This window comes from Brettanomyces bruxellensis, chromosome 4 (assembly GCF_011074885.1).
Source record: "Brettanomyces bruxellensis chromosome 4, complete sequence".
Taxonomy (NCBI): domain Eukaryota; kingdom Fungi; phylum Ascomycota; class Pichiomycetes; order Pichiales; family Pichiaceae; genus Brettanomyces; species Brettanomyces bruxellensis.
Window position 1 is genome coordinate 305,350 of NC_054685.1, and position 22,524 is coordinate 327,873.

At 36.8% G+C, this 22,524-nt stretch overlaps 11 protein-coding genes across 11 annotated transcripts; 7 read left to right on the forward strand and 4 right to left on the reverse strand.

Moving 5' to 3' along the window:
- Window positions 1–133: 133 nt before the first annotated feature.
- On the forward strand, window positions 134–3,013 carry BRETT_001687 (uncharacterized protein; the record flags this gene model as incomplete). The annotated part of the gene is made up of 1 exon (XM_041280230.1): window positions 134–3,013. One exon carries the CDS (start codon window positions 134–136, stop codon window positions 3,011–3,013), a length of 2,880 nt encoding a protein of 959 aa, XP_041135113.1.
- A 312-nt stretch (window positions 3,014–3,325) lies between these two features.
- Window positions 3,326–4,135, forward strand: BRETT_001688 (uncharacterized protein; the record flags this gene model as incomplete). The annotated part of the gene is made up of 1 exon (XM_041280231.1): window positions 3,326–4,135. The coding sequence occupies one exon, from the start codon at window positions 3,326–3,328 to the stop codon at window positions 4,133–4,135; it is 810 nt and encodes a 269-aa protein (XP_041135114.1).
- Window positions 4,136–4,291: 156 nt separating this feature from the next.
- BRETT_001689 (uncharacterized protein) lies at window positions 4,292–4,963 on the reverse strand (the record flags this gene model as incomplete). Its single annotated transcript, XM_041280232.1, has 1 exon — window positions 4,292–4,963. One exon carries the CDS (start codon window positions 4,961–4,963, stop codon window positions 4,292–4,294), a length of 672 nt encoding a protein of 223 aa, XP_041135115.1.
- Window positions 4,964–5,354: 391 nt separating this feature from the next.
- BRETT_001690 (uncharacterized protein) lies at window positions 5,355–7,724 on the forward strand (the record flags this gene model as incomplete). Its single annotated transcript, XM_041280233.1, has 1 exon — window positions 5,355–7,724. The coding sequence occupies one exon, from the start codon at window positions 5,355–5,357 to the stop codon at window positions 7,722–7,724; it is 2,370 nt and encodes a 789-aa protein (XP_041135116.1).
- An 845-nt stretch (window positions 7,725–8,569) lies between these two features.
- BRETT_001691 (uncharacterized protein) lies at window positions 8,570–10,423 on the reverse strand (the record flags this gene model as incomplete). The annotated part of the gene is made up of 1 exon (XM_041280234.1): window positions 8,570–10,423. One exon carries the CDS (start codon window positions 10,421–10,423, stop codon window positions 8,570–8,572), a length of 1,854 nt encoding a protein of 617 aa, XP_041135117.1.
- A 997-nt stretch (window positions 10,424–11,420) lies between these two features.
- Window positions 11,421–12,017, forward strand: ATP17 (ATP synthase f chain, mitochondrial precursor; the record flags this gene model as incomplete). The annotated part of the gene is made up of 2 exons (XM_041280235.1): window positions 11,421–11,483; window positions 11,781–12,017. The coding sequence occupies 2 exons, from the start codon at window positions 11,421–11,423 to the stop codon at window positions 12,015–12,017; spliced, it is 300 nt and encodes a 99-aa protein (XP_041135118.1).
- Window positions 12,018–12,252: 235 nt separating this feature from the next.
- Window positions 12,253–13,731, reverse strand: BRETT_001693 (uncharacterized protein; the record flags this gene model as incomplete). The annotated part of the gene is made up of 1 exon (XM_041280236.1): window positions 12,253–13,731. One exon carries the CDS (start codon window positions 13,729–13,731, stop codon window positions 12,253–12,255), a length of 1,479 nt encoding a protein of 492 aa, XP_041135119.1.
- A 411-nt stretch (window positions 13,732–14,142) lies between these two features.
- On the reverse strand, window positions 14,143–15,381 carry BRETT_001694 (uncharacterized protein; the record flags this gene model as incomplete). The annotated part of the gene is made up of 1 exon (XM_041280237.1): window positions 14,143–15,381. One exon carries the CDS (start codon window positions 15,379–15,381, stop codon window positions 14,143–14,145), a length of 1,239 nt encoding a protein of 412 aa, XP_041135120.1.
- A 501-nt stretch (window positions 15,382–15,882) lies between these two features.
- Window positions 15,883–16,545, forward strand: BRETT_001695 (uncharacterized protein; the record flags this gene model as incomplete). Its single annotated transcript, XM_041280238.1, has 1 exon — window positions 15,883–16,545. The coding sequence occupies one exon, from the start codon at window positions 15,883–15,885 to the stop codon at window positions 16,543–16,545; it is 663 nt and encodes a 220-aa protein (XP_041135121.1).
- Window positions 16,546–18,344: 1,799 nt separating this feature from the next.
- Window positions 18,345–20,630, forward strand: BRETT_001696 (uncharacterized protein; the record flags this gene model as incomplete). Its single annotated transcript, XM_041280239.1, has 1 exon — window positions 18,345–20,630. One exon carries the CDS (start codon window positions 18,345–18,347, stop codon window positions 20,628–20,630), a length of 2,286 nt encoding a protein of 761 aa, XP_041135122.1.
- A 326-nt stretch (window positions 20,631–20,956) lies between these two features.
- BRETT_001697 (uncharacterized protein) lies at window positions 20,957–22,489 on the forward strand (the record flags this gene model as incomplete). The annotated part of the gene is made up of 1 exon (XM_041280240.1): window positions 20,957–22,489. One exon carries the CDS (start codon window positions 20,957–20,959, stop codon window positions 22,487–22,489), a length of 1,533 nt encoding a protein of 510 aa, XP_041135123.1.
- Window positions 22,490–22,524: the final 35 nt, after the last annotated feature.

The window sequence follows — 22,524 nt, forward strand, 5'->3', positions numbered from 1 at the left end:
CCAAGTTAAATTATATACAATTAATTTTTAAGGATACAGGTACACACACTAACTTGAAGGTTGCAACAATCGTGTTACATCAGGATTAAACTGTAATCAGTTGCAATTGCCTTATATAAGGTATAAAAGCACAATGTCAGAGACTACGACTACATTGGGTCAACCTCAATTGGATCGCCTTGTTTTGATCAGTTTGAGGAAGAAGTTCCACCCTTTGACATTTGGTAAACTTTACAGGGAATACAAATTTAAAACACTTTCAGGCTCAAATGATGCTAAAATTGACTTATTGCCTCTTTTCCAAGATTGCTCTTCATCAGCATTACAATTAAAGTATATATTTGAGGTTCTTGTAACCAATGACCTAGACAACACGTTCGAAGATCTTGTCAACTTTTTTTCAACATATTTAGCCAAATTAAAGCAAGAAGATCAAACGGCTATCCTGGTATATTTCAATCAAATATCGGATGAATTTCCTTGGAAAAGCCTTGGTTGTCACGAAGAATTTCTTAAAGCCCTTGGATCTTTCCTTGAATCGTTTCCCAAATTTCAGAGTTCATTAGATAATGATGCCAAATTCATTCTAATGCTAACAAAATTTGTGGCAAATATTCTTAGTAGTGGGTCAAAGATATTCCCACAATTCACTCAGGACATTTTGAACTATCTGGAATATTTGAAAAAAAACGGCTTTAATTCTTCCTATGAATACTTGAATGCATCTTTCAGCGACTATAACTTATCAGCGGTCAAGAAGGGTTATAACACACTAACTGTCTCTCAAAATGGTAGACAGGGATCGTTGGAATCTGCAAAACTTTTGAAGATGAGAAAGATTTTATGGCTTTCACAACAATTTATTGTGAAGTATTCTCCTGTTAACGAGAAACTTATTCGGGTATTCAAACGTGTACTTAACTTGTCTAGTGTCACAACTGCAGCTACGAATACATCAATTGCCTATGAATTTACTACGTCAATGTTTGATTGCTTACTTTTATCGACGAAGAGGACCAGAGATGTTTGGATCAACGCTATCACCAACAAATTACCTCTGGTAATGAAACTATTAAAGATAAGTCAGGCTAAATTAGCAACTACACTGCAAAACATTGCAGATGCTTCTAATGTTGATCAGAATAGGCAGGTGTTCATCAAATTTTTAAAGAATTTGATCACACTTGATTTGGTAAAGCCTGAGCATCTTCAGAGAATTGTTACGAATGCACCCAGTACTTTAGCTATGAAAAATATAAAGACAGAGGAGGTGGTGGCTACTTATAACAATATTTTTCACAAAAGTAATCCCGAGTTCTCTTCTATTGAAGAGTCTGGGGCATTGAACTTTATGAAGACAGTGAGCCAATCTATTTTGTACATGCAAACGGTTTCAAAGTTGATACTAGACTCAATACGTACTTTTATTACAGAAAAAGATAATCTTAGACTGAGGAGGATTCTTATATCTTTGGCATCCGAGAAATCAGTACTGGATTACGTTCTTTTGGAGAGATCACCATATGACTTCATTCAAAAGCTTTTGTCGTATTTAGACCAACTTGTTGATACTAAACCTGGAACAGAAACAAAAAGCGACCAGTTCATGAGAGAAAATAATGAGGATTTCATGGATCTTGATTTGGGTAGCGACGATGCTTCAAACGCCCAGGAATTTTTCACCGATTTAGGAACTGTTTTAATATTTGTTCAGTATGCCGTCTACAGGTACAACATGAATCTTTGGAAATTTGAGAAGAATGATATTACTCTGCAATTATTGAATAATGCCAGTACTATCAATTCAAATGACTATTTGGAAAAGCTTCAGGATCCTTCCTCGGAACTAAATAAAATCATGAACAAATGGATCAGTTCATTGTTTAACAGCGATAACACAGATGGAATATCGGACGATCTTATTAAAATGTGCAGCTTACGTGATTATCATTTTATAATGCCCAGAATATTGGAAGAGGCAATAATGGCATACAGCTCCTGTTTGATCGATGAAGATTCTTTGATTGGTGGATTGGAGTATTTTTATCAACCTTTTTTGATTAACAACCTTACAACTATTTTCAGATACTTGGTGAATGCCAGCTGGGAGAAAGAAGGACAAAATTCAATTATCACCCTCACCAAGATTCTTGAGAAATTGAGTAAACCAGGTGAAATGAACGATGAAGCTCGAATATTACACTCAATGGTGATGGAGAATGTTAATGATGTGGTGTTTACCGCACTTGAAAATTTGAGTGGTCTACCACAGGTGGAGAACTATCTTAAACAACTAAAAAAGCCAGATCCGGATAGCACCGACTTAAGCGGACTTATAACATATATTTTAGAAGGTAAACCAGCTAAGTTTGAACTCCCTGAAGTCTACATGATTGCTGATTCTATTGGAGAGCGATTAGATATGTTTTATGATGAACTCACATTCATTCTTTCCACATCTACAAAGGATGGAGGAAATTCCCACGTTAACAATAGATTGGCGGAGGCGCTTGACTATGAACTAATTGCTTCTTTGATGGTTTACTATTCCTCCTTTAAAACATGCACACCATTGAAATCATGGGTGAACCATTTAAACTACTTTAACGAAAAAAGAAACTTGGATATTGCTTACGATAGGGTGCCTTCAAATAGTTTAACAATTACAAATAGTGCTTCTACGAAGCATGAGGAAGAAACAGCTTCTGATAGTAAAGAAAATATAACGGGTACTCATACGGGCTCATCTTTTGATGAGAGTTTGATGGGCTTTGTGAAAGATCCAGAAGAAGCGGAACAGAATAACATTACAGTCAAGTTAGATCCAGATGCCATGATTGATGATTCCAAAGAGGAAAACAGTTTAGAAAAAATAGAAGAAAAGAGGGATAAAGGAAAAAACGAGTGCGATTTGTTTATCGTCAATCTACTTATTTTGATTAGGTACAATGATCCAAAAGTCATGAACAACTTGATTACAAGAATATTATCGAACCTAGAGTGCATACATTGACAATGCGTCTTGTTCATCTTTTGTCAGGCTTTTATTTGCTATTTAACCGGTAAATAATCAGGGGTTGATTATTTTAGAAGGATTTTAATTCTGGGAGATTTGTAGTGGGTAGATGTATATTTAAAATTGGGTATCAAGGATCGCGGCTTTTGCTAAAGGAAGTACATGCCAAAGAAAGACGTTTTTTTTTTTTTTTGTCACTTAACGCAAGATAAATTGACGATTGCTCTCTTAGAGTAAATAATATACTCCTATACACTTAATAAAGCACAGGCAAATAGAGGACGTAAATAACAACATATTTTCAAGGTAATGTCAGCTATTAGTTTTCCAGAGGTCGATATTCCTAATTCCCAAAGATCCGATATTATTGCAGGCCACAGAACGCTTGTTTATCTTATCAGGCTTTTGAAAGGCACCAGCTATTCAGTTTTCATGATCTATTTGACATCAATATTTGTGCTTAGGCCATTGCTTTCGTTAAAGTACGAAAGGAGACAAGAATTTTTACAATTTGCCTTTGAAAGAATAAAAAAGCTTTATTCCAAAGTTTCAAAAAACGTGAAGCATATCCCAGCCGTCGAAGAAAACTACAACGGTAGAGTTTACAAAGACGAATCAGTTGGTACGGGTGATTTTCTTGTGAAAGATTATTCATTTATACCCGGTGATTGGAGTAGCTCAAAATGTTATTCTGGAAGTGAGCAGCAACTTTCTTTAGATGAAGATGATCTTACTTCACGCTGCCTTAATTCAACCGATAAATTGTTTAATAGCATGACGAACATGAAGAGAACTCTCGAATATCTTAAGGTGCATGAATATAAGAAGAAGAATACTTATTATAGCGGATCAAGTTTCAGAAATAAAGATGATTCATCTGAAATGCAACCATTATTGTTCCAGCTCAAGCAGTTGGACAACTACATGGGAATGGTGAATGCAGATCATCCCAGAGACTACTTTTTTAGGAGGTCTCCGTTACAGAATTTATATGCGGATCAAGCTGGGGCACAGAGAAAAGACGGTAACTATCTTGACAGTATTCATAAAGGTATAATTGAATGCCAAAATCTCATTGAGCAAGTTCGCATGGTGAAGCCAGGAAAATTATCACAGTAAATTTTCCCATGGAAGAAGCAGCGGGTCTGCAGTGAATCTATGGCTTTTTTCTCAATTGTTTCATATATATCGTCATATTACATATGTCTATAAATGACGTCGTACATACACTTAGATATGTATATTTTAAATGCACATGTAATAGAAGAAATCGATTTATCGGCCTTGGAACTCAGATTCCTTTCCCTCATCTTTAATTCTTTGACTTTTTTCCCGAATTTCATTCAAGCTATCAAAAATTTTCCCTAGCTTTTCCTTTGCATGGAGATGAACATAACTTGAAAGTTCTTGTTTGACGAAATACGGTATTTCCATTTTTAACTCCTCCTCTTTCTCTTTGAAATACTCATTAAGCTTTTGATCAAGCATTTGCTCTTTTATTAATTTGGCCCCTCTTTTCTTCCAGTGCTCCTGCTTCTTCTCCTTTTCACTAGAACTTGGTCGCCAGTTCGATTTGAGGATTTTCGAAATACTTATAGGTGAGATTTTAAAGAACTCGGATAACTTTTGCGTCGTGAGCTCTTTAGGATATTTCTTATGTAGCATTTTTATTCCATCCATTGCAGTCCTACTCAGCCTCTTTGTTTTGGAAAGATCCAACTTCATGGCTTTTTCTCTTAAAGCATATTTATTTCTCATATATTGTGGTAAATCCATTTTCCTCCATCCCTTAGGAGGTGGCTTTAAATGCATTCTTCCTCCATTTTTAATCTGCTCTTGCTGTATGATATCTGTATTTTTTTTTAAATAATCAGTCCAGTCTCGTCGGTTATACACCTTTCCTCTGAAACCACCTGGAAGTTTATCCAAATCAGGAAGCTTCCACATTGTAGGCCTTTTCTTTGAGAAAACAATACAAGATGTACCGAAACGACGTAAAAACATATATATTATGCAGCAGTAATAGCGGCTGCTTGAAAGTAATCCTTTGAGATGTAAAGAATAGAGTCTGGATATTCACCAATGTAAACTCTCTTAAGACTTTTATTCTAGGACATGTACGACAATAATTTTTCTGGAAAGAGCGACGATATGAAACTGATACTTTTTTTTATGATTATATTTTTTTTAAGCATATGTTTACAACATGAAGAATGAACAAACGCATTCCAATTCGACCAAGTGTACAGCGTACTCTTTATTCTTGACTTCTTCTTTACTTCGACAGTAAGTTATATCTCAAACGATTTTCTTTTTAATAGCGCAGGAAGTACCTATAATGAATATCTTAAGAAGGTTTTTTTTAAGCAATAAAACACATTCTGGAGATACATCCGTTTCAATTCCTTCTGGACAGCTAATTCTTGTGCGTTCACCCGCATCTCCGAAGTCAGAAAATGAATGCCTTTATGAGGATGTAATTCTTTCAATAAGAGAAACCAGCAGTCCATTCAATTATCAACTTGTTGTTGGAAAGAACCACACTTCCGAGCAGGATTTAATCAGTGATGGTGATGATGAAAATAATGAAGAGGACGAACTTTTTGAATCGGATACAACCGTTTTGAAGTCATTTCTTATTGATGCTCAATTAAAATTCATTTTATTTGAGGATACCGAAAGTGAAATTCTTGGTTGGAAAGACTTAGAAGGGGATGCAGGTGACATGTATGAATACAGAATTAACCCAACGGTTCCCCAAGACACGGTTGATCATTTCTTATTTGCTGTTTATAGGTGTGAATACGAAAGAAAATACAAAAGATCCAGCGCAGATATTCATGCCGCTTCCTTGAAGGAGTTTGTTGTTGAGCAAAAGGATTTACAATTAGAAGGGGATCATATTCTATCTTCCATATCGACTGCATCATCTACTTTGGATCTTCATAGTAATTTGCAGGGAGCAGATGACGAGGATGAGGCAGATGAGGGAGATGAGGATGAATTTCAAGATGCCATCGAAGAAGTGGCTACTGAAGAACAGGTAAAGGGTGAGCTAATTGGATCTGTGCTATGTGATTTGTTCGTTTATGATGCCAAGAAACAATCTTTCAAGACTAAACAAAAGGGGATGGAAGCTTCTATTGAGGACATCGGACATTGGAATTATTTGATGCAGATAAAAAAGAAGCAGAGCGAAGAGGATACGAAGAGCAAAGATTTCTCAATAGTTTCGTACGTTATTGAGCAGCTTGATCCAACCTTCAGATTCGAGCAGTTCTCATTTATTTTCAACTATTTCACAGAGAAAGCTGGTTACACATTTCTTATGCGATTTGCTAACAGGGATGAGTACGATAAATTTCAGAAAATGTTTGCGAAAGCTTTGTGGCAACATAACAACGAAAGAGAATGGCGTCTTATCAAAGAAACGGAGCAGGACTATTTGGTTGATACATTTAGGGATGTATCTCTTAGCGATGAAGATATGCCAGATGCCGTTAGTGATGATGACGATGATGTTGAAATGACCGATTCTACGATTAACATGAAAGATAATGAGAGTGATAGTGAAGACGAACAAAAGACACGCTATAAAAATAGCGCAGAACATAACAAAGGGCTCAAGATAGGATTAAAAGACGACAGAGCTTTTATTTCCAGGGGAAACAAGCTTGGAATTTTCCGTACAGACAACGATGATAGGAAGTTAACTTTCTCTACCGCTATTGAAAGCATTTCTAGCTCCAGGCAAAAAAACAAAAAGATTAATCTTGACCGTATGATGCTTCAAAAAGGAGATACCACTATGATTATTCAGGATACCGCAGATCCTAACACAATTTATAAGATGGATCTTAATCGTGGTAAGGTGGTTGAGGACTGGACTATGACGAAAGATTCGGTTGGCATTCCGGTGGTTAACTTTGCACCAAACGACAAGTATGCGGAGATGGGCGATGAGGAGACTTTCTTGGGACTTTCAAAACAGTCCCTTTTCAGAGTTGACCCTAGAACAAAGAATAAAATCGTTGATTCTGATTTCAAGCAGTACAAATCGAAGACGAATTTCAGTCAGATAGCTACGACGGACAATGGATACATTGTGGCATCTACTAAAGGAGGAGAAATTAAGCTGTACGACGAACTTGGAAGAAACGCAAAAACCTCGCTTCCAGGTCTTGGTGATGATTTTATTGGCTTGACAACTTCCAGTGACGGAAGGTTCATATTGGCCACGTGCAAGACATATTTGCTATTAATTGACGTGAAGATCAAAAAGGGAAAATATCGCTATAAAATGGGATTCGAGAGGTCATTCGGCAAGGATGATAAACCATTGCCTAAGAAGCTCACTTTAAAACCGGAGCATCTTGCTTATTTGAGACAAGTGTGCGGAAACAACATGTCCTTTACCAAAGCTAACTTCAATTCAACATTACAATACAAAACGAACACACCATCATCTATAATCACATCTATTGGACCGTTTGCCGTCACGTGGAGCATGAGAAAAGTTTTAAAGAATGATCCAGAACCTTATACCATTCGCAGATATAATGATACTGTCATGATGGGTGACTTCACAGTTCATAATGCTCATAGGATGATATTCACGTTGCCAGATGATGTGACGCTTGCATCTTCTAAATCATTCAAAAAACCATCCACTGAATTTGGCGGAGTAGTGAAGGAATACCAAGGCTAAGTTCCATCGTATGATGACGCCAAATATATGGAACTCTTAATACTCCGGAAGCCTTTTTTTTGGCACTTCGTTACATTTTTCTGATAAAATGTTATGAGTGCTTTCAATATAATAACCTTATTTCTTTTTCTCCTTTTTCTATGTACTTTTAGTGACTCGCTTAATAAATATACTTTGACTTATTGTTGTAAAATCTATACATCTTATTTCCTGAACAAGAAAGTATTTTTTAACTCATCCTGGAATACTTTTCTAAAGGCATTCATTTTCTGTATCATCGTAGGTCTATATTCAAATCTACTTTGCACTTTTGGCGGTCGGTGGAAAGGTAGATCATCAGACACCGGCCGTGGAGGCTTTATGTTATTCATTCTGCAGTATATATTGCGCACAATTTGATTGAAAAGTTTTGATCTTATGAGCTAAATTGAGTATACTTGTTAGTTATGTATTTCATTTATGCTATTCTTTAAAGTTACTTACTGTTCGGTAAAGAAGTTCTTCGAATGGATCTGGAGCTCCGTAAAGCATTCTGAAACACTATGCAGGATCGTGCCAAGTATTTACTTGAAGATGAATATAAAATTTAATTGCCGTATTTAAACTTTGACTAAGAATTTATTCTAGATTAAATAAAGCACAAACAAGGAAGATATATTCAAGTGCCACCTTTAAATGAAGTTGGCTTTAATATGAATAAATATTTATCATCTTAAAATTTATGACCCTCTCGAATTATTTTAGCTAACTTTAAATTTTCTAACGGCTCACCATTTCCCAGTTTTCCATACATTCTCCTCACCTCACAAAAATTATGTATCCTCTTTGCTTAATAAAAGATGCATTCAATTTTTACGGTTTGGTCGATACTTATATTCAGGATAGCATAAAGTATGTATCTTCTTTTCAATGCCGGCAACACGATAAAATTCTTCCTTAATCGTTGGATCTTCGTTAGCCCACATCAAGGATACAATCTGTATCAGTAAATGGTGATTGAACTTTTTGACCTTGAACTGGGATTTTAGTTGCTGTTTTAATTCCTCTGTTACAGCAATTTCGGAGTTCTCCAAAAATACTTTTTCTTTTTCAGGATCATACGTTTTGTAGTTCAGTCCCGTTTTTTCAAACAAGAAATCCGAAAGTGAGTCCATAAATGAGAGCAAAATAATTGCTTTGACCATCAGCGCTCTATAAAGCATAAATGAATTTAAAGGTCTCTTGACGCATTTGATAGGAATCAATCCTTTCTCTAATTTTCTTTTTTTAGTTGCATTCTTCAAAAGATTATTTTTTGACTTATAGGTTGTCGGCTGATTTGGCTGTCTAAAATATATTTGAAACTGTTTGACATCTTTAAAGCAGGAAACAATCGATCCATCGAATGTTTCTGCTGAATCATCAGCGCCAGCATATGTCTTTATTGTCATACTTAAATGCTTATCTGTTCTTTCAGTTATAATTAATCCATTATCTTTTTCATGAGGAGGTAATTTCTGCTTTGATGGCCTACCAATAATTGAAACAAGAAATTTTAGCTTTAAATCAAAGTTTCGCAATTTGAATAGCCACAACACCTGTTGGACATCTTTAATACTCATTGCTTTCTGCCTGGACATCCGAAGAATTTTCCCTTCTCTTTCATTCGTCATTAAAGGCAAAATGACTTTAGATTTGAACTTTGGGTATTCCGAAGAATAATCTTTAATATATTCGGGATCTTTGTGAAGGGATTTCTCTTTATTTTTTGAAGTTTTCAATTTTCTCTTCCTTGTATTTTTGTCGGCATATATACCAGGAAGGTTATTATTACCTTTTGACGATGTAATATCCTCGATTCTAAACATATCAAACTTAAACTTACGATTCTTACCACCTGCATACTGATAAATTGTTGGAGCGGGCTTAGGTGGAACCACCTTTGTGGTGAGCGAAGGAATAACTGAACTTATTGAGACAGTATTTTGTGCAATGGGTTCAATTTTAATAGCCAATTCATCATCATTTTGCAGATTAAATATGCTGTTATCTTGACTTCGCTTCAAAATTTTAGTTTGCGAAGCCCCTATGCTATTGGATTTACTTTCTTCCGTTAAGGGTGAATATATTGAGTCCAAGTCCAATACGATCTCCGACAGTGGGAGTGATTGGGAGGAAAGGCTCTCATTATAAATATTGTATTCAGTTGTTAATGAATGCCCAGTCATTGGTGGAATATATCTTAAATCAGCTTGATTCCCTCCATCTGTAATTGATGAAACAACAGGATTTACTGCAATACTTTGAAACAGAGCACCATTCTCACACGAGCAAAACGCAGAATGCGCTGTTGATGTATCACGATGAAGCAAGCAAGATGGATCAGTCGAACGTTTCAAAAAATCTCTTGGAATTTCATGTGAATTTAATTCAGGAAAAGCAGTAAAACTATTAGAAGATGGAGGTGGCGGGGTTCCACCTGCAACATTTTCTGGTATTACTGCATTTTGAGAAGTATTGCCAGATGTCGACCAATCGGTATCAGAATGACACCGGATGTAAGAAGAATTATCTAACAAGGCTTGGGGTAAAAATGTTGAAGATTGCTTTTTATGGTCAATTAAGGTTCCACTTGAGTCATTTTTTAACAAACCAATAGGATCGGAGGAGTTTTCTATCACTCTCTCAATATCTGGGATATTGGATGAACATGAAGACATTGAAACAAAATACTTGATAGTCTGAAGATAAAATAATAGCCAGACCTTTATATTTATTTGGAATGTTGGCTACAGACCTAAATGCAATGAATGAAAGGGAAATTGGCATACAAGATAGAGGAGAAGACGAAAATTTTAAATAATGGAGCTTCTCAAATATGACAAAGGAAATAATAGCACCGTTTTAGGACATGTGTACTAAAACTATTCATTTCATATAGACGCACAAAGATGTGTATATTGCATAAAATTTGAACACATTGATTCAGTATTTATGTAGGATACGCATGACTTACTATGAACAAATCAAGAAGACAAGGGTGAATACTCCTAAAGAGGAAAGAAATTAAATCCCTCGAAGGAGGTGCTGAAATAATAATTTTTTTTTTAAAAAGTTGAGCAATAGCTATACATCAAAGTAAGTAGGCAAGGAAAAAACGGGTTAAAATGATCTGTATAAAAAAAGAATATGACTTTATAGAACTTGCCCATGACTGTCATATAGTCTGTTCAAAAATCCTTTCCAGAAGAAACTGCCAAAGTATCTTGTCTGTCTATGTATTTATTCATTGCATCTAGAAAAAGATATATAAATAAATGTGACCAGTTAGATAAAACACTTAATCGGAGAATACATTGTTTCATTCACTAACAGAAATACAGGAAAGTAGTAGTTTAATTTTACCTAACTTAGTCATAGCCTGAGCCAACTTAGAAAATAAACTTACGTAAGCAGACCTTTTTTTGAGATTCTTCGCTGTCTCTCAATTTTTACTATTTTCCCCTTTCTCGTCCAATAAGAAGTAAAAAAAATTGTTAAATTCGCGGCCTGGAAGTTGAAAATGTAACTTGAGAAGAAGCTAAAAAAAAGTAAAAGCAGTGAGGTTATTATTGATCAATTGCTGACTACGGCAAGAATACAACCTGACAATCTAGTATTCAAGTGCAGTTTCTTATCTGCTTTTTGAACGGAACAAGCAACATTAAATATCGCAGGATGTCGTTCATTTTTAGAAGAAGTTTGTCGACTTTGATTCCACCAAAGATTGCTTCTCCAGCAGTAAGTTGCCTTTCAGGATATTCTTTGCAGTTTTAAACACTAAGCACTTCAAAATATCCAGACCAACTCTATGGATGTGTTAAAACACAAAGTGACTGGTTGAGATACCTTGAGGAAAGTATAGAAAGTATTAGTGAAATCCATACACGTGGGCGGATGGCCGATACATCAAATTAGCGGTATTCATTATTCACATTTTGAGACTTTCATCGTTTTTTGACTAGCTACCTATAAAGGGTTCTTCTTATTATATTAAATTGGGTGGACTTATACTAACATGTGATACCAATTATTTAGAACCTTGGCTCAAATCCGGCTGCTAAAAGAATGCAGAATATTGTTTCGTTCTACTCAAAACTTCCAAGAGGACACGCTCCTACACCAGTGGCAAAGACACTTTTTGCCAAATACAGAGAAAAGTACAGAAACACCGGAAAACCAGTGTTCCACGTTACAATGGCTCTTTTGATTTCTGGATATGCATTGAATTACTACTTTGTGTTCCGTCATGAGAAGGGAGAGGAAGGCCTATAAGCGCCGTTTTCTATGATGGAATATCCACTTTCATTAGTTGGCGGATGCCAGGTATATTATTCACATTTTATGTTATTTTGCAATTCCTTCATGCTCAAGGGCCCAGTATGTATTTACAAATTCCAATACAAATTCAGAAATATATAAATATAAGCCAACATGCTGTATTCGAAAAATAAATCTATAGAAACGTAAGTATGTACACGATAACCAACGATCGTTTGATCCGTAAAATTTATTTACATATATTCAGCATTTCCTTGAAGTCGGTGACCTTTTCCATCGGCTTACCAGACTCCTTACCTTTCATTTTCTCGAAAGCCTCGATTGTTGTCCAATCATCCCAGTTGACAACATTTACATTCCTCTTACCTAATAGCTCTTCCGTAACCTTACGACCGGGTTTGTCTATATTATTGTTCTTAGCATTAAGCTGCTCCTGTATAATTTCAGCTAGTAAACCGCTTGTCATGACAGTCGAGTTAATATTTCCCCTTGAACCATTTGCAACCCAGCCCACGCAATAAGAATCGTTTCTTCCGATAACCTTTCCATCTACATTCGGAATCACTCCTTTTTTCTCATCGAACGGTATTCCAAGCTTTTTGAATTCGGGTAAAGGTTTGCATTTATATCCGATTGATGGAATCACTAATTGACAATTTATCGAACTGAAACCTTCTGTAGGAGTTATGATAGATCTATAACTGCGGGTATTTGGAATACGCTCAATCTTTATAGAATTATCTCTGAAAATAACCTCTTCCAAGAGTTCTGGATCAGCACGGTTCACTTTGAATCCGATTGGGCTTTTCAAGTAATCCAAATACCAGACTCTTCTTGGGGTTTTGCCACCTGCATTTTCTTTCTCCAACAACCCTTTATACTTATTAACCAACGAAAGCCGTCTTTTGTCCACTCTCCCAAGTTTTAAATCTTGAAGTGTGACAAACTTCTGTTTAGGCCAACCTCCAAAATACACACCTTCCTTATACAATTCAAAAAGTTCTTTGAACTCCTTATTGGTGAACTTACTTTCCAGGAAGCCTTTACGGGCAACAATAGTCACCTTCTCAACTTTTGATTTCCTCAACTGCTCAATCGCATGCCTGGATATGTCTGTCATCTTCCAATGAGACTCTATAGGTGCCAAGAGAACTCTCGCAATATCAATTGCAACATTACCATTTCCAATAATGACTACGCTTTTAACTTTATCCAAGGGAGGATCAAGGTCCTTGTATTCAGGACTGCCATTATACCAACCGACAAATGCCTTAGAATTAATTATACCAGGGTGATCATCCTCTCCAGGTATTCCAAGCTTATTCTCTTTATTTGAACCGTATGCATAAACAACAATATCATAGTTGTCATAAAGCTCTTTTAACTTTAAATCAATCCCAACAGTTACATTTCCGTAATATTTGAACCTCTCATCTTTTCGGGTATCTTGAAATCGTTCTTGGCAATTTTTGACCTCTGGGTGATCAGGTGCCACTCCATATCGAACTAATCCGAAGGGGCAAGGATTTCTTTCAAACATATCTATTTGGAGAGATGGATCATTGTCTTTGAGTAGATTCAAGGATGTATAAAATCCGGATGGTCCTGCACCAACAACAGCAACCTTTTTGGAGAGTCGACAAGCTGTTGTTGAAAGAAATCTTCTTGAAATATATGCAAGTGTGAATCTAGTGAATGTAGGTGTCATACCGTTAAAATATATCAACTGTTTCCCTATCTCAAAACCAAAAAACTAAATTTCTTCAAAATACCGGAGAAACGAAAGAGTGAGCAGTTGTCAATGATTCTCAAGGATATAATGTAGAAAGATGCACTGAATTGAAGTAAACTGGGGTAAAATCATTATGCTTCTGAAATGGAAAATGGTGATCCCAACTGATCTGCGTGAAAAAAAAAAAGAAAAAAAGAAAACCGGTGATAGAATGAAAGATAATAAAATTCCGAAGAAAGAATACCGAAAATATGCCTACATCGCAAATACATGGATACCTAACAAATTGTACCACTACAATCATATTAAGTACAGACATTCGAGTCCTCATAAACAATGATATAATCAACATTGAGCCTTCCACGTGTCTTATTTTTTTTTCTTTTTTTAGGAAAGTTTTGCATATTCTCTACGCACATCCACAACAGGAAGCCTCATAGAACACCACTGCATATCTCTTAAAAGCTTTTTGGGATCACTATGGCCGGCTGCAAGATTTAACAGCTTGTCATAATCTTGTTGCTGTCGCTTGAACTCCCGCACGACCAAATTTTCTTCAAAATCAACATAGAGTCTGGTATCATGTATCCGCACTAGAACATTGTCGACACGCACAAATGATCTTTGTAATACAAGCATACAGTCATGCATCACTCTTATCTTAATATTAAGTGTCGATATTCCGTTATCACCCAATTCATCTTCAAAGAGTGTCATATCGTCAAAGAATAAGATGGGACTATGCTTTGTAAGCTTATCATGCGGAATTGTGTAGCTGTCATCATGAACGAACCCACCTTCGGGCACTGTAAGATCGGTTCCAAAATAATGAGTAGTGTATGTCCAATCATATGGTTTGATGATCTCCATTAGCACATCATCATCGTTATGGTGAGCCTTAGCCCGACTTTTGAACCATTCATCTGCATAGGAGACCTTTAGTATATCCTTATTATCAATACTGACAGTTCTGAGTGCATCAAGAGAATTAAAACAGATATGGAGATTCTTGTTGCTATTCAAAACCTCGACTTTGTTGTTTCCAAAAATCATCTCGGGTACAGGAACTCCAAGAATGCTTTCAAAATGTTCAATTTCTTCTTTCGTAAGAATTGGCTTTCTGGCAGTATATATCTCCCAGTCATTGATGGATATTGAAGGTGTATCCTTGAACGGAAATGTAGCAGCTGGTGCAGGTATGATAACAGCACCACAATGTGCACAACGTGGGTTCTGACAATTTTGATCATCACATCCCATTGCTGGTACTTGAACTTGAACGTCTTTATCTGTTGTGCTTTGCTCATTTTTATCCGGTGACCTACTTTCGGAACTTTTTTCATCGTGGAAATGACGTGATTGACCATCTTTTGTATCCCGTGAGTTTGAATTAGGCGTTTTAAATCTAGGAGGCATTCTTGAGTTAATTGTTAGCATATGCATACGCCTAGCAGCGTCTATCTGAAATGTATTAAAGGAACTTGCAATCGGTTTTGGATAAAGCCCATCTGGCGCCTTCGTAATCGCTTTTCGACTTGGCTGATTCTCATGGTTTATAACATCATGAGATGAGAAGGTGGGTCCACTCGAGGCTTCGTCTTTTTCACCATTATTGGCTTTTACCATTATTTATATGTATGCGAGCTGGATGCTTCTATTCTCTTATGTCAGTAGGCCTTTCTTAAACGCTAATCGGTGGATGTGAATGTTTAGTTTTCGACCACTGGCTATCGTTAAATTATGGGGATGCAGATGTTAATTAGAAATGAAAAGGAGCGGGTCGATCGACTGGGGTTCGCCTGAGAGGTGTATGGAATGACAAGACGCACTAAAAATAAACACGAGAAACTTTTTTTTTTTTCATGTCTCTTTTTATTCTTGCCCTGAATGCGAATACGGTAGGCGTGCGGCATGCAGAGCTGTCAATAATTAACGCGACAATCACAATAACCAGTACTGAATAGACTAATAGCCAAGCCGAATACAAGCTTGAAATAATCAGATATCGCCGAGGAATATAAGGCTTCTGAGAATATGAAGTTCCTTGCACGAGGTTCGCGGAGCACAGGTGGTCTACAGAGGATTTTCTCGAGATCACCTGGGCTAATTATAATCTCAATTATCATTATGACATCTTTCGTTTACATGTTTTCAAGTTCTGCGTTCAGTAACCCAGGAGAAACACTTGGAACATTTTCCGAAGAAGGCGATGGTATAAAAGTGACCACGCCATCAGATTCAGATATTTCTGAAGTTTCTGAAGGGCTCAATATCGATTTAGAGCGGGAAGGATTGGAGCAGACTGATACACCATTTATGCCAAAGATGGGCAATGCAACTCTACGGAAAGAACTAGGCAATGCATCCTGGAAGCTATTTCACACAATCCTTGCAAGATATCCTGACGAGCCTACAGATGCCCAGAAATCGCATCTTCGAACTTACATCTATACATTTGCCCAGGTTTATCCTTGTGGTGACTGTGCAAGACATTTTATCAAACTACTTAAGAAGTTCCCACCCCAGCTAAACTCGAGGAAGAATGCCGCTGTCTGGGGATGTGATGTGCACAATCAGGTTAACGAGAAACTCCATCACCCAATATACGATTGCAGTAATATTCTTGAAGATTATGATTGCGGATGTGGTGTTGATGAGGAGTCAGAAGATTACACTCTTCAAGGTAAAACACTGAAGGAGGTTCAAGGGGATGCTGTGGACAAATTGGAGTCACAAAAACATCTCGATAGTATACATGTGGAGAGTAAGGAGGCCCATGTGGGCGGTTGATTATGTAAAAGAGGATATTTGCTGTTTGCCATTAGTCATCTCACTGTATTTCTTCGTTGTCGAGCAAATATTTACGATACCAAGGTCAAGTCCAAACCTATGGAGCTTATTGTATGCTTGTTTGCAATATATTGAAATAAACCGAACCGTACATAACATGTAGTTAGAAGTAGATGTGTGTACGCTCAACAAGTATACATATAGTTTCTTTTTAATCATTTGTTATTTCAGTAGGCATTTCCATGACCATTTCGAAGTGACAGGTTAACAATAGGAAATAAATAATGATTTCGAAAGAACCATCTGTCGTATGGGTTAATCCGGATTCGTGAGAAATATCGGAGTGCGACACTTTTGACGATGCCCGTTGCAGCTCTCGGAAACTACTAAAGAATTTTGCATTTGCTCTGAAAAAAAAATTGCCGACAATTGTATTCCTTTAAGCTTTCATTGGTCAGAAATGCATTCAAATAAATAAATTGAAGCAAAGATATTAAATTCATGCTAACCAAAATTTAAAGTTTGTTCCGTAATGGACATTTTGGTTCTACGAATGATGGCAACATATTAAATGGAAATCGCCATGGATATCGGGCCAGCCGAAATGACGTTTCGAAATCAAGAAGTTTGACAATCCACTTTGTCCGTTAATACTCTCGATCTACACACAAATAGGATAAAACACCCCATTCAAAAGCAAGTGAATCCACTTTTGCGGGGTGAGAAAATTTGAATCTAACCATAGAAGCGAGTTCTTAAATTAAAATCCTGTACGCACTATTATTATTTATGCATGATCAATAATTTAGCTTATAAAACCAAACGCGGCTTGCACCTGTATCTCCACAAAATTTACTACCTTAATGATTTCCTTACAATCTGGAAAATAATTTACTAGAGTTTGTATTGAAACAATCCATATTCATTCCGTAATTTAACAATTTTAATAAAGAATCGATTGCGGACATGACAAAGGTGCGACGATTACAGATCTGATAAACTACTCCTGAGATCCAATCGCTCAGTTACTTGAATTCCTGAATAATTTTTATGCTAGCAAAAGCTTCAAGTGTGATATCCAGTTACTAATATAGTCGACGACACTCTTAACGTTTTGTAAGATTTCAATCAAAAGTCCCTCCGGAAAAAGGCACCGAAAAGTGCACATCTCCGGAAATTGCTGCAAAGAGCGGCTAAAGCAAAAAAAAAAAAAATAGGAAATGAAGCGGGCAATTGCGGGGGCTCTATTGTCTCGCAAAATAAAGTTGTCCGCTCTAAACACGGTAAAGTTTCCGGACTCCACAAATAAAAAATAAAAAATAAAAGGGCTTCTATTTGAAATTAAAATCATTGGACAGCTGATGGAAAGCCATAGATGGCATTGTACAAAATGAATCCGTAAGTATGTAAATGTGTTTGACTACATATATAAATGAGTTCACCCTTTCGGTACCAAACTACGGACTTTGCATCTTTTGGATGTCTAAATGCATTTGATTCACTCTTAGTCGATTTATTCCTTGTACACTAAAGCCAGATCATTGATAAATCATATCCATCGCCATTCAGTCGATGTCTTGTTCTTTTTAAAGAAATCGATAAAAGTACAATTCAAAACCTCAAAGCCGGTGAATTTCTTCGAACTTCGATTTATTCCAAAACATCAACGAGGAGAACTGAACAATTTCGAGGCCAAATAAGCGGGCTAGCTATTGATTTAAAGGTAATTTCTAGATCTGATTACAATTCATTGGATTAGATTACACAAAAGTGTAGTGTGATACGCTCAATATCGCACAATGAAACAGAGTGATTTGAACACAGCATGCCAAAAATTAGTCCCTCTATTACCAAATACTCAGCGCATGGAAAACAATAGAGGCCAGAAAATTGGCAAGCCAAAAAAAGGTCGTGGGCCAGGAAGATCAAAAATCAGAGGATACTATGCCGCGAAGCAGCCGAGGGTCACGACAAGGATTGTGAACAAAAACCCACCCACATTTGTTGATCAGGCTAAACCACGGCATTTGAGAAGTTGTGCAAGATGTAGAAAGCACAAAACAAAGTGTGACTATGTCGATACAGTCCCAAATCCCTGCTCATCATGTGCTCAGCGAGGTGTCACATGTGAGCTAGAAATAGTTATTCCAATAAAACGGTCCAACATCATCAAAAATATATCGGATGATATTAATGGGTTAAAAGATATGGTCGATTCTTTGTTGGCACGTGATGCGTATTTAAGAGACATGTGCCAGCGATCTAATATAGCTGTTTCTGGGCTTGTCGATCTGAAGTGCAAGGCTGATCGAAACATCTACAATAAGGATACAACATTATTTGGGAAGAAAGGTAATGTCACGAAGGAAATCTTGACACCCCCGGACTCAGTTAAGTCATTCCGAATGTCAGATAGTTGTTCTTGCTCAAATGATATGGGGATCAATAGTTATTCTGTGGGGAGAACCAACTCGATGGAATCTACAATAAGAGGCCAGGTGACCCCTCCGAGTGATAACGAATATAAGTCACTGGTAAACAAATCAGAGAAATGCCAAATAAAAGGTGTTTGTTCGTACGGAATGCTTGAAATTGAACGCTTCTTCTACATTTTTAATGAGAAATTACTCCCCCGTATCCCGATCATGCCCGCAATAACTTCGGCAAAAACACTTTACAGCAACAATAAGCTGTTGTTTTGGTCCATCATATATGTGGTATCAGGGGATAAAAAAATTGAGCATGATTACCTAAGGGGGGAATTGGCACGGTGGTGCTGGCTTCACACACCCCGTGACTTATCAATTATCCAATCCATAATAATAATGTCTGCTTTTCCAATCAAGCGGATTGAACAAGTGAAATCCTCATATGAATTTGATACATACATCTTTCAGCAACTTGAACTTGCGAAAGATCTATCTGTGCAGATAGGTCTCGGAAAAAGTGTAATATTTTCTAAGGAGTTTTCCAGAAGTATAGAAAATAGAGAAATTAAGGATAAGTATATATACAATACATGGTGCATGCTATATATTCTGGGAACAATATATGGTTTCAAGTTGGGGTTAGAATGGGATTTCAGAAGAGATTATATTATCGAAAATATGCGGAAAACCAATTCATACGTGGGAAGACTTTTAAATATCGTGATTCTCCACTCTGAAATTATAGGAATTATCGCCTTTAATTACGAGGCGCCTTCCGAATATCATGAAAATACAACATACTTAGAGAGAAAGTTGGATAATTGGAGCGAAATGCTTCAAAGATACAAATCTCAAGAAACGGATATCAATATTCTAGTGATGCTCTCAGTAGTTGAACTAACATTACGGCTATGTGACAATGGAGCTAGTGTGCAGGAAAAGATTGAGCAAAATAAACGCAGCATTGAGCTATGTAACGACACATATAACCTAATTTCGGTCATTAACATTGCTACGGCTCCAATATTTGTGAAAATGGCATTAGAGTTTGTGAGTGTTGTCTTGATTAAACTTTCACTTTCTCCTTACAATTTGCAGGAGCTCAATACAGAGTTTTTAGGCTTTGTTTTCCAGAAGCTTGCCGGCCTAAGTGAGTACGCTGATACTAGGCAAATACTAGATCTTCTTATGGAGATCCAATCAAGCTTTACGATGGACGATACTGCACTCTTGATGAGTGATTTTTCTTGGTTTCAGGTTCAATTACTGCAAGGGTTGATGTTTGATTTGAAAAACACTGTTGATTTATTTAGAACATGCCGTGGAAACAGACAGGAATTGTCTAGACTTTTTGATAACAGCATTCTGGACAAAAATGTCTTTCGAAGAAACGCAGAAAATTTTATTCGTAACGTTGATCTCATAGGCCCATATTCAGATGCATTATTTAATGCTACGCCCTTACCTGTGGATGAAAGTGATAATTCCTATGCTTACGAAAAAAGAGGCCGCACTCTTCAAGGTGATGGTGAATACGCACTAATCAATATCAATTCTTATGATTCCGATCGGAAGTTAACTTCGCTAGACTGCCATTATAATGAAGATTATCAGTCTAATTTTCCTTTCATGTTTAACGAGATGAAAATCACTTAGATTTATAAGGAAAATTCTTATTTATACTTGAATTTATACATCATGAATAATGACCAATATATAAGAAAAATGTAATTATGTGGCGTGGTGTAAGAAAATCCTTTTTTTTTTTGGTTGAAACGGCTGAAAATTTTACCATGACTCTAAGCACCCTTCCTTATGTTCGGAGATAAGAAAAATCTGATAGAATCTGCAGGATGACAATGTGTCATACCCTCCTGCTCCCTGATAATCCCTTTTGAGGTATATATACGGCGCGATTTACAGATCTAATAAAATTCATCATACGTATATTTTCTTATGCTTGAAATATTGGTTTAAATAATATGAGTGAAGACCGGAGTACAAGTATAGAAAGTGTACATTCTCTTGAAGAAGATGAAATAACTCAAACAAGAATGAAATCACAGTGTCATCAAGACAAAGAGACTGGTATCGCTAAAAATGGGAGTTTCAAAGAATTAGCTCACACGGATTCTGCTTCTGCAACATCGGATAGTGACATAGATCAAGATGATAAACCTCATATGGACTATCCGGATGGCGGCCTTAAGGCCAATACAATAGTTTTAGCATGCTGGATCGGGTTTGTGTCCAACTTTGGGCTTATAAACTCGACTGGTGCAATAGAGTCACGCGTACAGCAATATATTCTAACGGAAAATACGGCGACAGAGATTTCATGGATATTTTCGATATTCTCTTTTGTGGCCTTCGGCTGTAATCTTATATCTGGTCGTTTGTTTGACAAATACGGTGCTAAAACCATTTCCATAATAGGGAGTATTCTTCTGGTCGGCGGATTGTTTGCCACTGCAAACTGTCGCACATTGGTCGAGTTCATACTTGGATTTGGAATATGCTGTGGTGTGGGATGTGCATTATTGATGGCTCCAAATGTTAGCGTTATAGGACATTATTTTGACAAACATCGTGGAATTGCGATGGGTATTGCGATGTCCGGAGCATCGGTTGGTGGAATTGTCTGGCCATTGCTATGCCTTGGACTCTATGACAAAGTTGGCTATACGTGGACGATTAGGATTTTGGCATTTGCCATGCTGCTTCTCTTGGGAATATACTGCATTCTTATTGATGATCGCAGAAAAGAGGTGGCACAATACAGTACAGAGTTGAAGGCACAGAGATTAAGAGAGCGGGAGAAATTAGGCATCTGCGAAGTGTCATTTTCACGGAAAATAGCCAATAAAATGTTTCTTACACGGAAATTACTCAGTACTGCTCATAAAATACAAGATGCCGTTGACTTCTCTATGCTCAGGGACCTCACATATGATTTTTTAGTTCTTGGAGTTTTTCTAAACGAGTTTTCCCTTCTTTTAGTGTTTACCTACATTCCGACATATGCCATTAGCGAGAACTTTTCACAGTCAACCGGATTACTAGCGTTGATCATTGTTAATGCCACTGGTGTCGTCGGTAGATACGTACCTTCCTACATCGCTGATAAATATGGTAACTTCAACATTATAACAGTTTCATCTTTTTTTATGTCTTGTTTTATTTTTGTTCTTTGGGTTCCATTCGGAAACTATTATGGCTGCTTTATGACATTTGCTGGACTTTTTGGCGTTGCCTGTGCATCGACTTTAGTTTTGACACCACTTTGCACTTCAGAAATAAGCGAGCCACAGAATTACGGTAAAGCATATGGTACATGCTATTTCTTTTGCGCTTTTGGAAATCTTATATCTCTTCCAATTGGAATGGCCTTAACCGGATCCAATGGTAACTATCAAAACATGGCAATCTTTAGTGGTGTTACATCGGCCATCGGAACTATCGCTTTCGCTTCAGCCAGATACAGATTAGGAGGATTTAAACTTGTTGCTGTCTAGCAATTTCATTTCATAAAGCATTAAAATTATATAGA